Source organism: Dromiciops gliroides, chromosome 3 (assembly GCF_019393635.1).
Source record: "Dromiciops gliroides isolate mDroGli1 chromosome 3, mDroGli1.pri, whole genome shotgun sequence".
NCBI lineage: Eukaryota > Metazoa > Chordata > Mammalia > Microbiotheria > Microbiotheriidae > Dromiciops > Dromiciops gliroides.
In genome coordinates this window covers 494,778,403-494,795,015 of record NC_057863.1, presented here as the reverse complement: position 1 = coordinate 494,795,015, position 16,613 = coordinate 494,778,403, and the positions used below count along the sequence as shown (strand labels likewise).

The following is a 16,613-nucleotide window of genomic DNA, read 5'->3' as shown; positions in this document are numbered from 1 at the left end:
AATAGCTCATCACTTCAGTCACTGCTGTGGGAAGAGGTTTTTGAGTAAGTAGGCCTTGGTTGACTATTTCTGCTCCTTTCAACTACTATTCCTTTCTCTTTCTTTTCACCACTAAATTTCTAGACCAAGTATATTCTTTTTTTTTAAACCACATATTCCTGTCTTAACCCCCTGCTTTCTGGTTCACAATACCTTTACTTTGCTGAAACTACTTTTGCTAAGATCATCTTTCACTCCTTCCTAGCTATATCAAATTGTTTCTTTTTAGTCCTCATTCTCATCCACCTACTGAATACATTTATAGGTTGTTGATCTTGAAACATTTTTGGCAAGGATTTTTTGGACACTATGCTGATTCTTCCCCTGTACCATTCCACTGTTCTTTCTCTGTCTACTTCATTATTTCTAATTTCTTTATTTTAGTTCTCTCTCCTACCACCAAGAGTAGACATTTACAAAGGTCAATTCTTGACCTTCTGCTCTCATCTCCCTATGTTCAATCATTAAAAGTCCACCCATGGGGGGCGGCTAGGTGGCACAGTGGATAAAGAACCAGCTGTGGATTCAGGAGGACCTGAGTTCAAATCCTACCTCACACACTTGACACTTACTAGCTGTGTGACCATGGGCAAGTCACTTAACCCCCAGTGCCCTGCTTCCCCCCCCCAAATAAAAGTCCACTCACATTTATGGCTTAAAGCACTATCATATGAGTTTTTTTTTTTTACTATTAATAACTATTATCTCAATGGCAATAATTTTCAAATCAATACTTCCAGTGTTTAACTTTCACCTTCTCATCAGTCATATCCAGCTACCCACTGCAGATTAGTCTAGTGTCACTTCAAATTCAACATGCCTAAAACCGTATCAATTGTCTCCTCTTCCATACAGTTCCTCTATTCTGTCTTTCTCTTTGCAGGTAATGGTACTACCAGACATTTGCAAATTAAACAAATCCAATTAAATAAACACTTATTAACCATTTAAGTGTTACAAATCTCTCCCTCTTTAGATTGTCATATGTAATCTTACCAATTCCTCCACTATAATACCTTTCTGATATGATTATTTGTTTTCATTTTAAAGCTGTATACCTAGCCCATGTTATAACAATCTCATTGTTGGGTGACTACATTAGCATCTTGACTGGTCACTCAGACTCCTGATTTTGCTCTTTACCAGTATTTAACACAAACTATTACCTGGATAATTTTTTTATCCTGATATCCAAGATATATAAGGAATGAAGACAACTGTTTAAGACCCAGTAACATTCTCCAGTGGACAAGTGGTTAAAAATAGGAACAAATGTTTTACAAAAGAATAAATGAAAATAACCATAATAAACATTGCTCCAAAATCAGTAATAATAAGAGAAATATCCATCAGAGAAACCAATATTTTTGTCTTACATCCAGAAAGTTAGTAAAGATAACAGAAGAGATGAAGAATCAGTGTTCTTGGGGCTGAAAAGAAATGTGCGTACATTCTTGGTAGAGCTGTAAATTAATTTGACCATTATATAAAACAATTTAAAATTAGACTAAAACATGACTAATATGCCCATGCTCTGAACCATAAATCTCACCATTAGAATATTATAAAAAGAAGTCAAAGACAGATTTTAAAATATTGATAGCAACATGTTTTGTGTAGTAAAGAACTAGAAATAATTGTTCACTGACTGGAAAATGACTAATCATATTGTGGTATATGAATTTAATGAAATATTAATATAACCTACAAAATATAAATATGAAGAATTCAAAGAAGACTATTAAGGGAAGAATGGGAACTGATTCAGAGTGAAGTAAGTGGGGGGCAGAGCCAAGATGGCAGAGGAAAGGCAGTGACTTCCTTGACCTCTCCCCACAATCCCTCCAAATACCTTCAAATAATGCCATAGGACAATTGTTAGAGCAGCAGAGTGAAGTAAGCAGAATCAGTTAAAGAATATACGCGATGCTTACAATAATATAATAGATGACAAAATATTTGGAGAGACTTTTTAGCAAAAGGCCCACTTTAATAAACTTATCCTTTTCTCTCACCAAAAAAGGATCTGATTTTTTTTTTCCCATCAGATATGTGACAAAGATTACCTCATAGAACAGAAAAGGACAAATTCTGTGGTTGGAGATCAAGCATCTCTCAGATGCACCTAAAACAGGAACAGAGAATAACAAGAGCAGATGACAGCCTTGGGCTTTTCTCTCTCTTCTGAAGATAGCCAATTGGCTGAAGTAAGGAGATACTGATGCTTCTACATGGACAGAAGGTAAACATGAACTTTTTTAAAAGACAAGTCACAGCTCGGAAATTTTTCAGTTTTTCTCATTGAAAAATCAATACCCATCAGCAGTTTGAAATTAAAGGAAAGATTAGGCCCCAGTTTTATACATGCCTTATTGTATTCCAAAAGCTTTCTACTCAGTCAGATAAATCTTCTTTAAGAGGATTAGGAAAGTTTCATTATCTTTATCTAACCTGAACTAACACTAACTCTGAAAAATTAATCTATAGACTGGACAAAAGCCGATAGCCATTGTGAATAAACAGTGCTCTCAAGTTCCTTTCTAATTGAGCAGTGGGGTCTCTTTGCTTCCAACTACTGGAAATCCAATTGGTTTCCAATGAAAGAATAAGTCACCCTTTGTCAGCCAAGAGAGCACATGGTCCAGCCTCCTTGGGTCCCCTTTCTCTAACCTCTCAACAATGATATGGAAGAGGTGATAGATTGGTCTGAAAAAGGTTCCCAGTTGTCTTCCTCATTTTCCTCTTTATAAATGCTACTGTACTTTGTCACAGAATATCTTGAAAATGCTTAGGTTACAAGGATCCATTGGGTTGGTAGACATTTTAAGAAAGAAACTCTGCCATTATCTATTTACCTTTCTTGTCAGTTAGTTTCTGGCCCAAATTCTCCAGATTCCACAGGGAGAAGCCTGTAGAATCCTACTTCCCAACTCTAAATATTTCATGAACAGGACAACAAAGAACCTCATTCACTTAAGCTCCATGAGTGGCCTACATTGTGGCCCATATTGACTTTGATGCTCTTACAAGATCTGTCTTATTTTCTGAAAAGCGATAGCCTTGTTCCATTTGAGCCTGCTCCTGTATGGTGCCTGACAGTTCTTTTTATTTCAGTGCCACATTTCCTGAATTTGAAGATAAGTTTACTGTCAAGGCCACTGAGGTGCCATTGACACGTCACTTCCAATGCTGAGAATTTTCAGCTTCTCTGGAACAGAGCCCAGGTGACAGGTGGGGCAGTGAAAACTCAGACAACCTTGTTTTTTATACCCCACAGAAACTTTCAAAAGACAACACTACTTATTCCAGTTAGCTGTCTTTACCAAGTACTTCTCCAATTTTCTAAGAAGGTATAACATGTACCATTCATTTATCTTTATAGCCATTGAGGCAAGCAGGAAAGGCCTACTTCCATTTCTCTTCATGGTATGAAGTTGACCAATTGTTCTTGAAAGCTATGCCTGGGGCACTTAAATTTTAATAGGATTTACCAAGCTTCAAAGACTTAAAGAATCAAAGAAATGGATTATATATCTTGTTCTACATAGATCAGTTTGGAAAGAATCATCACCAGAAAATTAAGTCACAGGTACCAATGAAGATTTTTGTTGAGACCAACCTCAGAGTGGTCTATGATTTGTACCAGTCGAGAAAATACCCAAACTGCTGAAATCATAATTTTTATCCCCAGTAGAGAAGAAAATAATCTAGTAATACTGAAAGATTGTTTATCATGGTGTTTTTCTAGGCTGGGTTTATGAAGAGAATGCATGAAAGCAGAGCACCTAAGCTGCTGCTATACAGTATGTTTTAGAGGCGTGGAAAGATGAATACCATATAGAATATATTGGTATGACTCAGTAAGAGAAAGTAAACAGACCAGAAGAAATATTTTAAAGATTCACTGAAGCATAGTATCAAACAGGAAGGATCAAAGGATAATAGATTAGGACATGAAGGGAACTTAGAGGCCATTAATTCTACCCCCACCCCATTCACTTTACAGATGAGGAAACTGAGGCACAGAACGATTGAGTAACTTTTCTAGCGTCACAGAGCTAGTGTCTAAAGGTGAGATTTGTATGGAGTCTTCTTGATTCTAGGCATAATTAGGAACTTGGAAACAAAAACAGCCAACTAATTATCTTGGCACATAATCATTAGGAGATTCTTAAATCAATCAGGAGCCTAGGAAGCAAAACTGCTGGTATAAATATGATTTACAAAAAAGAACACTAAGTTCTAAAAAAAAGAGTTATTATCCTGGGTGTGGTATTCCTTTTGTCCAGTTCTCAAGCATCATATCCGTAATCTGTCTGGACATCCAATCCTTAACGTTATGATTTGATGTAGGATCCCTGGAGGGTTGTTTATCCTATTGTTTTTGCAAAGGTACTCAAATTTGAAAGTGGACATATGTGGATATCATATTTTAGAAGACAGCTAGGTGGTTCAGTGGATAGAGCCTTGGGTCTAGAGTAAGGAACACCTGAGTTCATATCTAGCCTCAGAAACTTACTAGCTATATGACCTTAGGCAAATCACTTAACCTTACCCTTAATCCATAGAATAAGGAAATGGCAAACTACTCCAGTATCTTTGCTACAAAAATCTCATGGACAGTTTGTTCTACAGGGTCATGAAGAACTGGATATGACTGAATGAATAACAACAACCATACTATTTTAAATTAATTTAGTTTCATGCAAAAGGAATGGATGAATGGATGTGGATTCATTAACTCCTTTCCTTCTTAGCTCTTAGATTGATCCCAAGGATAGACCAGAGAGTAGTTAAAACTGATATCTTCCATGGAGTTAGAATTTCTCTGGAGAATGTAAGAGACTGTTTTGATGATCTCTGGTAGCTAGTGATTCTACTACACATATAGTAATGTCAAGGCTAAGGCCTTCTCTACAAAACACACACTTGATTAGATTACTTATACTTCAGGACACGCCACATCATGGAAACCTCTTGAAGGTGAAGAGCATATTTGTCCTTTAATATGTACTTACAAGCACATAACAAGGTCATGCATATACTGGGAGCCCAAAAGGCACTTATCAGTGCCCTAGTATATGAGAATACAAGGACTAAAAAGAGAAATAGACAACTTGAAAGCCAACTGATCTGATACCAAGGCAAGGATAAGGACCAAGTAGAAATACTTGGCTCAGTATCATTTGATGACATGGAAGCTAGGAATATCAGACGATAGTTGTAGGGCTTGGATTTCCTGGACATTAGTAGAGAGAGAATTTTCTTTTCTTGATGCAACAGCAGTTGTAATAAGTGTCATTCTCCTACACAGACACACACAGTGATAGTCAAGCACATATACAATAGTCTCTGGACACTTACCTTGGACTATGAGGTGGACCCTAGAGGTTTTCGGATGATTGTCTGTCTGTACAGAGCAGGTATATGGACCCTCATCATAAACGTCCACATCTTGAATCATGATGCTATACTGGGTTTTAGTGTTGGCCACAATAACCACACGGGGGTCTATGGACCACTTGTCATTTCCAGCATAGAGGATTGTGCTGCGGTTTAGCCAGGCTACCCTTGTGACCCGTGCATCTACAGTACACCTGTTAATATAAGGAAAAAGAAAGAGAGAGAGAGAGAGAGAGAGAGAGAGAGAGAGAGAGAGAGAGAGAGAGAGAGAGAGAAAGAGAGAGAGAGAATGAATGAGAATATATTAGGATCAGAATCATTGGTTCAGAAATAATTTCAACTTCAGGATTAAATCCATTCCGGATTATCCTCACAAATAAAAGGTTATAGTACAATGCATTTTCCATAATAGCAGATAATTTAAAAAAAATCCATTCAACTCATGCAATGTTTTGTTTTGTCAGATTTACCTTAATTTTCTCCTCCCTTCCAGGTGATGTTGCAATTAGTCTACAATTTCTTCAAATCTGGTGTTACCCAATGGCCAACCAAATAACATTGATAAGCATAGTTTATTAACAAAAGGTGGTATAGAGGGCAGCTAGGTTGAACCATAGGTGAAGCACTGGCCCTGGATTCAGGAGGACATGATTTCAAATTCAGCCTCAATCACCTGACACTTACTAGCTTTGTGACCCTGGGCAAATTACTTAACCCTCATTACCCTACAAACAAACAAACAAGAACAACAACAAAAATAACAATAGGTGGTACAGTGGAAAGAGGACTGAACTTGAAGTCAAAGGGCCTGATTTCAAATCCTGACTCTAATACTTCTTAGCTGTGTAACTGCAATCAAGTCCACTTACTTCTTAGTTCCTTAGTGCCTTAATTCCCTCCTCAGAAAAATTTAAATGATAACATTTTTATTACCTACCTCACAGAGGAATTTTGAGAAAAGATGTTTGTCAAACATAAAGTATTATATTTAATGGAAGTATTCCATGTAAATGAAAGCTATTAAGATTTAAAGTATGTCATATATATCATATATGTATGATAGCTTACAAAATAGTCTTCACATTAAGCTCATTGAAAATTTCATAGGACCAACCAAAGGAGTTTGGATTGAGAACTGGCAGGTCTTGTGAGAAACTGAAGCCTTAAAAAGTGAAGTGATTCACTAAGGGTAGTAAATGACATAGCCAAATTTTGAATCCAGGACCTCTTACTTCAAATCCAATGCCCTTTCATAATAGATTCAATCTATTTTGCTTCAGACCTGTTCAGTGCTAATCACTTCTCTATCTTCTCTAAACTCCCCCAAATCTTAAAATAAAACAATGAAATTACTTAGTCCCTTATGACAATAGATTATTATCATCACTATTTTGTAGATAAGGACAATGAGGTTCAGAGAAGTTAGAAGAAATATATTCACAGTAACACTGCTTCTAAAATTCTAGGATTGGATTCAAATTCAGATCTCTTAATTCCAAGATGAAAGGCATGGTAACTACAATGATGGACAAGGAATCAAGAACTGACTTCCAGTTATGTTTTTGACATTGCTAGTATGTAGCAGAATTGGGATTTAATTCATTTACTGATTTTATATATCCTAAAGTTTCTCATTATATGCTCTCCTTTGTGAGAAATGAGTATTTGAAACCAATATCTTTAAGGTTCAGTCCATTGTGAGAAATGATTATTTGAAACCAATATCTTGGATATTGAATCCCAATTTCCCCCTTCCTAAGCCTTCTTGATAAGATAAAGTCAACTCGCCTAGGTCATGGTCAGAACTATAAACCTCTAGGTATCTTGATAAGCTTGTTAGGGCCATAAAAATTTGGTCTGGGGTGAAAATTCCCTTAGTGTCCTGTTAAGGAGATAGATCTTTTGTTTAGCTAGAAAGATTATTCACTTGTTTGAAAGAGGATAACCATTTTTTGAATAGTTAGTCCAAGGTTGGAGGTGGTCTGCTATCAGCACTTCATTTCAATATAGCCTACCTTCAAATTAAGTTGACCACTCAAAGAGCATTTAATGTGTGACCCCACCACCATTAAGGGTCTTTGGTCTGAGAGATATGGCCATGGACCATCCTTTTTTTAATAACCTGTGGCCTATTAATAAAATTATTAAATACCCAGAAACTACATCTCTCATATTTTTTAACATCATATATAATTAAAAAAAACAACAGTGTATTTCACTTCAAAAGTTCTTCCACATTCTACACAGTAACAGCAACATTGTATGATGATCAACTGTGATAGACTTTGCTCTTCTCAGCAATGCAATGATCCAAGCCAATTCCAAAGAACTAATGATAGAAAATGTTCTCCACATCCAGAAAAAAGTACTGTGGACTCTGAATGCGGATTGAACCATACTGTTTCTACTTTTTGGCTGTTTTTTTTTTCTCTTTGGAGCTTTTTTCTTTTTGTTCTGATTACTCTTTCACAATATGACTAATACAGAAACATGTTTAATGTGATTGTACATATATAACATATATCAGATTGTTTTCTGTCTTGGGAAGGGGGGAGGGAAGGGAGGGAGAAAAATTTGAAAAAAAATCTTATGAAAACAAATGTTGAAAACTATCTTTACATATAACTGAAAATAATAAAATACCTTTATGATTTAAAAAAATAAATAAAAGTACTTGGTAAAAAAAATTCTTCCATTTTTGCTAAAAACATTGTAGCTGTTTAAGTGTTCAGGATTGGTAAAAGTAGAAAAATCTTGACAAGTTATTCTAGCCTCCTACTTCCATCCCATGGAATATGATGATACATTCATGTTTCAATATTAATTAAAAGTGAAGGTAATTGGGCAGCTAGGTGGCACAGTGGATAAAGCACCAGCCCTGGATTCAGGAGGACCTGAGTTCAAATCTGGCCTCAGACACTTGACACTTAACTAGCTGTGTGACCCTGAGTAAGTCACTTAACCATCATTGCCCCACCAAAAAAAATGAAGGTAATTTCTACTCCTTACCTATTCTCTCATCCTACTCATTTGTAAACACAAATAGGATTAATTTTATATTTGGCTTATTCTTTCACAAGGGAACAGACAGAAGAATTTATAAGCAAACACTTTTACTACCAATTCTTGCAAGACCGGTCTGAGGCAAAACTGCAAAGTGGGTGGATTATTTTCTGAATGGCAAGACTTCTCTTTCTTTTCGCTTCTATCCTTCCATGCCATGTACTATTCCTCTCTTTGTAATGCAATGCCATTAAGGATATGTTTGTAAATGATTAATAACTAGCTGGGGTAAAGCATGTATTACACACATGGCACAAGTTTAAGTTTAAAATCTGCTTTATTAACATTTTTCCATAACTTCTTAAGTCTAGAAATCAACAAAACAACAAATCAAGACAAGACTTGTAGTCTTTGTATATTTCTGAGGTATAAATGTTTACAACTTTTAAAAAATTTTATTTTATTTTTATTTTCAGTTTTAAATCTTCTTCCTCTCTCTAGCCCTCTCTGCCGCACATTGAGAAGACAACAAATATGAAATCCATTATATATCGGAAGTCATATAAAACATATTTCTACATTACTTAAATTCCCCCTAAAACTCCAAGAAAAATTAGAGAAAAACTATGCTTTAATTCAAACTCTGAGTCTATCAGTTCCCTCTCTGGAAGTGGATATGATTTTACATTATGAGATTGTTTTTGGAATTGTGATAGATCATTGTATTGATTAGATTTACTATGTATTTCAGAGTTGATTATTGTTACAATATTGCTGTTAGGTTGTTTTCCTGCTTCTGCTCATTTCACTTTGCACCAATGAATGTAGGTCTTCCCAGGTTTTTCTGAAACCTTCCCTTCATTATTTCTTTTCTTTTTCATTTTCTTTTTCATTTTTTGTGGGGCAATGAGGGTTAAGTGACTTGCCCAGGGTCACAAAGCTAGTAAGTGTCAAATGTCTGAGGCTGGATTTGAACTCAGGTCCTCCTGAATCCAGGGTTGGTGCTTTATCCACTGCGCCACCTCCCTGCCCCTTCATTATTTCTTATAGCACAATAGTATTACATCACATTTATATACTATAACTAGTTTAACCATTCCCCTCAATTTCCAATTGTTTCTCACCACAAAAAGGACTTCTGCATTTTTATAAGATGGGTTCTTATACTTTTTCTTTGACCCACTTGGGTTACAGACCTAATAGCAATATTGCTGGGTCAACGCAAACATACAACTTAAAGTTCTTTGGGCATAGTTCCAAATTTTTCTTTAGAATGATTGGACTAATTTGCGTTCATATTTCCACCAACAATGTATTATTGTATTCATTTTCCCACATCCTTCCCTCCACCCCAGAATTTGTCATTTTCCTTTTCTGTCATCTTAGTCAATTTGATGGGTATGAGGTAGTACTGAGTGAAATTTCCCTCAACCCTTAGATATAAGTGATTTAAGTCAGTAGAATAGGCTACAAATGGTGATTTACTCATGTTTAAGTAATATAGCACAGAGCATAGATATTATAATATATCCTTTAGACATGTTCTCATATATCCACTTTATAGTAAACCTGTTTCTTGATCATCATAACTGATGTCCTCTGCCATTGTGTTGAATGTTCCCCAAGGTACTAAAAATAGCATCTTCTAAGCTGAAGGATCCAATCAGCATTAGAGATTGCTTGACCCTGAGAATTTGGTGAATATTTTGACCAAATCCCTGAATTGGCTGTCTGCCAAGCAAGAGGTTGACCATGCCCCTATCTCCACATACCATGTTCATAACCTTGATCATGGTAACTGCATTCCAAGTTCTCATTTCTGTACTATTTGCATTATGCTATGAGGATACAATGGGAAGAGTTGGTCTAAAAATAGCAGGGTATAAATACTTTTAAGCCTTGTAGGGGTATAAATACCAGCCTCTGGCTCTGCTTGGGGTCTTTGCAGGCCTACCCCTGCCAGAGACTAGCTTTATTGTGAGATAGGACCTCTCTCAATAAACCTATTTTGTACAGCTTGGAGACTTAATTTGTCTTTTCTTCATTGGACTTAGAAATTTTCACAACTGTACTTCAGAGCTATTTAAATTTGCACTTTTCTAATTATTATTGATTTAGAGTATTTTACATAACTTGATAATTTTGCTTTTTTGTCTGAAAACTATTTGTTTGTATACTTTGAACATTTATAAATAGAATGGCTTCTATTTAAAAAAATAAACTTGGCTTATTTCTCTATATATCTGAGATGTAAGACCTTTATCAGAGAAACTTGCTATAATTTCCACCCACTTTCCTCCTTTTCTTCTAATTTTGGCTGCATTGGTTTTATTTGTGTACAGATATATTTTTTTAATTATGTGAATCAATATTATTCATTGTATATTTTATGAACCAACCTTTTGTTTGGTAATGAATTCTTCCCCTATCCATACATCTGACACATTTCTTCAGTGGTCCCCTGATTTGATTAAGATAGCATCCTTTATATCTAAATTAGGTAACCATTTTGAGTTTATCTTTGTATAGAGTGTGAAATGTAAGTCTATCCTCACTTTCTCCCAGAATACTTATTAGTTTTCCTGGAAGTTTTTGTCAAAATAATGATTTCTTGCTCAGTGAAAAGGGAACTTTGAGTTTATCAAACTTTAAGTTACTGTGCTCATTTATTTCTATATACTGTGTAGCTAATCGATTTCATTGATCAATTACTCTATTTTCTCATCCAGTAAAGAAATGTTTTCATAATTACTGCTTTGCTGTGCATACCCTTTGACAAGGCAATACCACCATTTGGTCTTTATCCCAAGGAGATCATAAAAAGGGAAGAGGACCCACAAGTACAAAAATTATTTATAGCTGCTCTTTCTGTGGTGGCAAAGAATTGGAAATTGAGGAGACACCCATCAATTGGGGAATGGCTAAACAAGTTGTGGTATATGAATGTAATGCAATACTATTATGCTGTAAGAAATGATGAGCAGGTGGATTTCAGAGAAACCTGGAAGGACTTACATGCACTGATGCTGAGTGAGATGATCAAAACCAGGAGAACATTGTACACAGCATCAACAACATTATGTGATGATTAACTGTGATAGACTTAATTCTTCTCGGCAATACAATGGTCCAAGATAATACCAAAGGACTCATGATGGAAAATGCTCTCTATATCCAGAAAAAAGAACTGTGGAATCTAGATACAGATTGAACCATACTATTTCTTTTTTTGTTTCTTTTTTTGAGGTTTTACCCTTTTGTTCTGATTCTTCTTTCATAGCATGACTAATGCAGAAATATGTTTAATGTGATTGTACATATATAACCTAAATCAGATTGCTTTTTGTCTTATGAATGGAGGAGGTAAGGGAGAAAGGGAGAAAAAATTGGAACTAGAAATCTTATAAAAGCAAATGTTAAAAACTAACTATAAATTTAACTATAAAATAATAAATACTTTTATGATTCAAAAAACAAAAGAAAATGACTGCTTTGTAATATAGTTTGAGACATGGTCCTGCTAGACTCCCTTCATTTACATTTTTTCATTGATTCCCTTGAGAATCTTAACTTTTTGCTCCTCCAGATCAATTTTGTTATTTTTCAACACTTGCTATAAAGAAATTCTTTGGTAGTTTTATTTGTATGTCACTGAATAGATTATTTGAGGTAATATTGTCTTTCTTTTTATTATATAGGCTTAGCCTACACATGACCAATAAATATTTCCCAAAATTATTTATATCTGTCTTTATGTGTATGAAGAGTGTTTTGAAATCGTCTTCATAAGGTTCCTGTGTGTGTCTTTGCAGGTAGACTTCCAAATATTTTATACTGTCTCTAGTTATTTTAAATGAAATTTCTCTATCTCTTCCTCCTCAGTTTTGTTGGTAATATATAGAAATGCTGGTGATTTCCATGGCTTTATTTTCTTAGTTGCAATTCATTGTTTTGACTAAATTTTTAGTTGACTCCCTAGCATTCTCTAAGTGTATCATCATATCATCTGCAATCTGATAGTTTTATGACCTTGCTCCCCATGCTTTTTCCTTTAATTTTTTTGACTTATTGTAGCTAGTATTCTAGTAAAACATTTAATATTAATGAGGGTAATATAAATCTCCACATCATCCCCGATCTTATTGGAAAAGTTTCTAGTTTATCCCCATTATATATAATGCTTTCTCTCAGTTTTAGAAAAATAATTCTTATCAAGAAAAGCTCCATTTATCCCTATGATCTCCAGTGTTTTTATTGGAAAGGAAGGTATATTTTGTAAAAATAAACAAACCAAAACAAAACTTTTCCTGCATCAATTAATACAAACATATAGTTTTTGTTATTGATATGGTCAACTTTGTTCATGGTTTTTCATAGTGCATAATCTTTGTGAAATATTGCTATAATCTCTGTTAGAATTTAGCTATCTACTGTCATCTATCAGTTTTTATTGCATTGTTATTCATTAAGAAAATTGGTCTGTATTTTTTTTTCTGTTTTTTGCTCTCCCTGCCCTAAGTATAAAAATCATGTTTATGTTAAAGAGGGAATTTGATAGAGTTCTTAATCATCTATATTTCCAACAATTTATATACTATTGGAATTAACTGGCTCTCAAATGTTTGGTAGAATTCCCTTTTAAAGACATCCAATGCTGCCCCACTCCAGAACCCCCTTTAGGAGCTTGTTTATGGTTTGTTCAATTTCATTTTTTGGTAGGGTTATTTAAGTATTCTGTTTTCTCTTCTGTTGATTTGGGGAATTTACATTTTTGTCAATATTCATCCATTTCATTTACATTGTCAGTTTTATTGTTGTATAATTGAATAAAATAGCTCCTAATAATTGCTTTAATTTCATCTTCAATGGTTGTTCATTCAGCCCTTTAATTTTTGAAATTGGTAATTTGATTTCCTTTTTTTAATTCAAATTAGCCAATGGTTTATCTATTTTATTTTTTTCTCATAAAAATGAGTTTTTAAGATTTTTTAAACTTCTCCCAGTGTATCCCTCATTTTCAGGATTTATATACTGATGTCTAACTAGGGATTTTAATTTATTTTTCCTATGGTTTTATTTGTTCTATTTCTATATAATTGATCTGCTTTTTCTTATATTGTTATAAATGTTTAGAAATATAAAATTCCCCAAAGTACTTCTTTGGCTCTATCTTACAAATTGTGGTATTTTATTTCATTGCTGTCACTATCTTTAATAAAATTACTGTTTCTATGATTTGTTCTTTGACTTACTCATTTTTTAGCTTTAGATTACTTAGTTTCCAATTAATTTTTATTCTATTCTTCAAAGACCCTTTTTAATGAAATGTCTATTGCATTATTACCAAAAGGATATATTTAATTATTTCTGCTTTGCTATATTTATGTCTGTAGTTTTTATGCACTAATAGATGATAATTTTTTGTGAAGGTGCCACATATACCTGTAAATAAAAGATATACTATTGTTTTCACATTCAGCCTATTTTATCTAACTTTAGTAAAATTCTATTCTTCTCCTTAACTTTGTTCTTATTCATTTTATGGTTAGATTTATTTAGGTCTGAGAAAAACAAATTGAGATGCCCTACTACTATAGTTATACTATTTCCCCTGTACTTCATTTAATTTTTCCTTCAAGAATTAGGACACTATGCACTTTAGTGCACATATATTCAGTATTGATAGTAATTCATTATCTATGGTACCTGTTATTAAAATGCAGTTTTCCCTGATTATCTCTTCTAATTACTTCCATTTTGGCTTTTGCTTTGTCTGAGATCATGGTTGCTACTCCTGCCTTTTTTACTTCATTTGAAGCATAATAACTTCAACTCCAGCCCCTTATTTTAAAATGTTTATTTATCTGTTTCAAGTATACCTCTTGTAAACAATATATTTTTTAGATTCTGTTTTCTAATCCATTCTGCTATCCTCTTCCATTTTATGAGTTCATCCCATTCACAATTATGATTGTCATGTATTTCTCTTCATCCTCTTCTTTTGTTTTCTCTTTCTCTTTTTTAACCTGTTCACTCCTCAAAAGACTGTTTTGTTTCTGACTATTACTCCTTTTAATCTACTTTTTTTTATTACCTCCTTTCTGTTAGCCTCTTCCTTTCCTACTTTGTTGCGTGAGACAAATTTCTACACCAAAATCTTTGTGAATATAGATATTCTTCCCTCTTTGAACCAGTTTAGATGAGAGTAAGATTCAAGTATTTCCTGACCCATTCCATTTTCCCCTCTATTGTAAAAAAACTTCTTGAATGGCTCATTCATGTGAAATTACTTCCCCCATACTCCTCTCCCTTCCCTTTTCTCCCAGTGTATCCCTCATTTTCACCTTTCCATTTTTCTTTTGAAATCATCCCAACAAAATAGAATCACAGATATTCTAAGTAGACTCTAACTGTCTTAATGATGATAAAGTTTTTAGAAGTTACATTTATCACTTTCCCATACAGGAATGTAAAAAGCTTAATCTTACAAATTCCATGATGATTTCTCACTCATGCTTGCATTTTAATCCTCTTGAACCTTGTGTTTGATTTTTAAGATTTCTATTCAATTGTGGTCTTTTCACCAGAAATGCTTGAAAGTCTTATATTTCATTAAATGTCCATTTCTCCCCAAAGGACTATACCCAATTTTGTTGGGAAGGTTATTCTTGATTGTAATCCTACTTTCTTTGCCTTACAGAATATCATATTCCAAGCCCCCCACTCCCTTTTTTAGTGGTAGCTGCTAACTCTTGTATGATTTGTATAGGGCCTTCAGTGTTATCTGAATTCTTTCTTTCTGGCAGTTTGTAGTTTTGTTTTTCTCATTGACTTAGAAGTGCTCAAATTTGGCTAGGAGTTTCTAGGAGTTTTTATTCTGGAATACCTTTTGGGAGAAGAACAGTGCATTCTTTCAACTTCTAGTTCTAAGAATCTCTAGTTCTAAGAGATTTGGGCAATTTTTGTTTGTAAGATCTTGCAATATGATGTCCAGGTTATTTTTTGATCATGGCTTTCAGGTAGTTCAGTAATTCTTTTTTGTTTTGTTTTTTTTGTTTGTTTCATTTTTTTTTGTTGTTTTTTTGCAGGGCAATGGGGGTTAAGTGACTTGCCCTGGGTCACACAGCTAGTGTCAAGTGTCTGAGGCCGGATTTGAACTCAGGTTCTCCTAAATCCAGGGCCAGTGCTTTATCCACTGTGCCATCTAGCTGCACCCTAGTTCAGTAATTCTTAAATTATCTTCCCTTGATCTTTTTTCCTGAGTTTTTTTTTGTAGGCATTTTTACTATGAGATATTTAGCATTTTCTTCTATTTTTTTCATTCTTTGAGTTCTGTTTTATTGCTTTTTGTTATCTTATGGAGTCACTAGCTTCCACTTGACTGATCATAATTTTAAGGTGCTTCTTCAATGAGGTTTTATACATTTTTTACTATTTTTCCACTTCTAATTTTTGAAAAATTATTTCTTTAGTATTTTTATGCCTTTTTTACCAAGTTATTCATGATGCCCTTGCATTGCTGTCCTTTCCCCCAAGTTTTCTTATACTACTTTTATTTTTTAAATTGTTTTTACTCTTAAAAATCTATTTCTCCAGCTCTTCTAGGCATTTTTATTGGACTTGTGCCCAATTGACACTTTTTTTGAGGTTTTGCTTGTCAATGCTGTTACATTATTGTCTTCTGAGTTGTGCCATAAGCATTCCCATCACCTGACCACTATGGACAGATTCTTTGTTGTTGTTGTATTATGTTTCCAGTCTATTTCTTAAGTTTATATTAGAGTTAAATTTACTCATTCCTTGAGGTAAGGGTTGGATTTTTGACCTGATCTTCTGACTTTTCTGTCTTGCTACTTTCACAAATAGGTCTGGTGACCTTTAAGTTATCAGGGAGTCCAGGGTGGCATGAGCTTGATAGAATTCTTGTCATTGTCCTTCTTGTCTGCACTCTGGTCCTTAGTCAGGTAGAGTCCCTATTCTCTTTAGACTGTAATAACTTCTCTATGTCCTAGAATTGTGACCTAGAACTGGGTAATGGGAGATAGAATTGCTAAATGGTGCCCAGACCTGCACTCAGTACTAGCTCACGGATACTCTGGAATCTTTTTCTGACCAGATATTTATAATCATCAACCTTATCCTTGGCTGTTGGTCACTCACATCACAGC

At 34.4% G+C, this 16,613-nt stretch overlaps 1 protein-coding gene across 4 annotated transcripts in view; it reads right to left on the bottom strand.

Moving 5' to 3' along the window:
- The window catches only part of OPCML (opioid binding protein/cell adhesion molecule like), a 1,508,279-nt gene that overhangs the window by 326,124 nt on the left and 1,165,542 nt on the right, over positions 1 to 16,613 (bottom strand). For all 4 annotated transcript variants that reach the window (XM_043991521.1, XM_043991522.1, XM_043991520.1 and 1 more), the window contains one exon: positions 5,404 to 5,636. In XM_043991521.1, the coding sequence (XP_043847456.1) occupies positions 5,404 to 5,636 (233 nt within the window). The remainder of the gene's footprint in view (positions 1 to 5,403; positions 5,637 to 16,613) is intronic.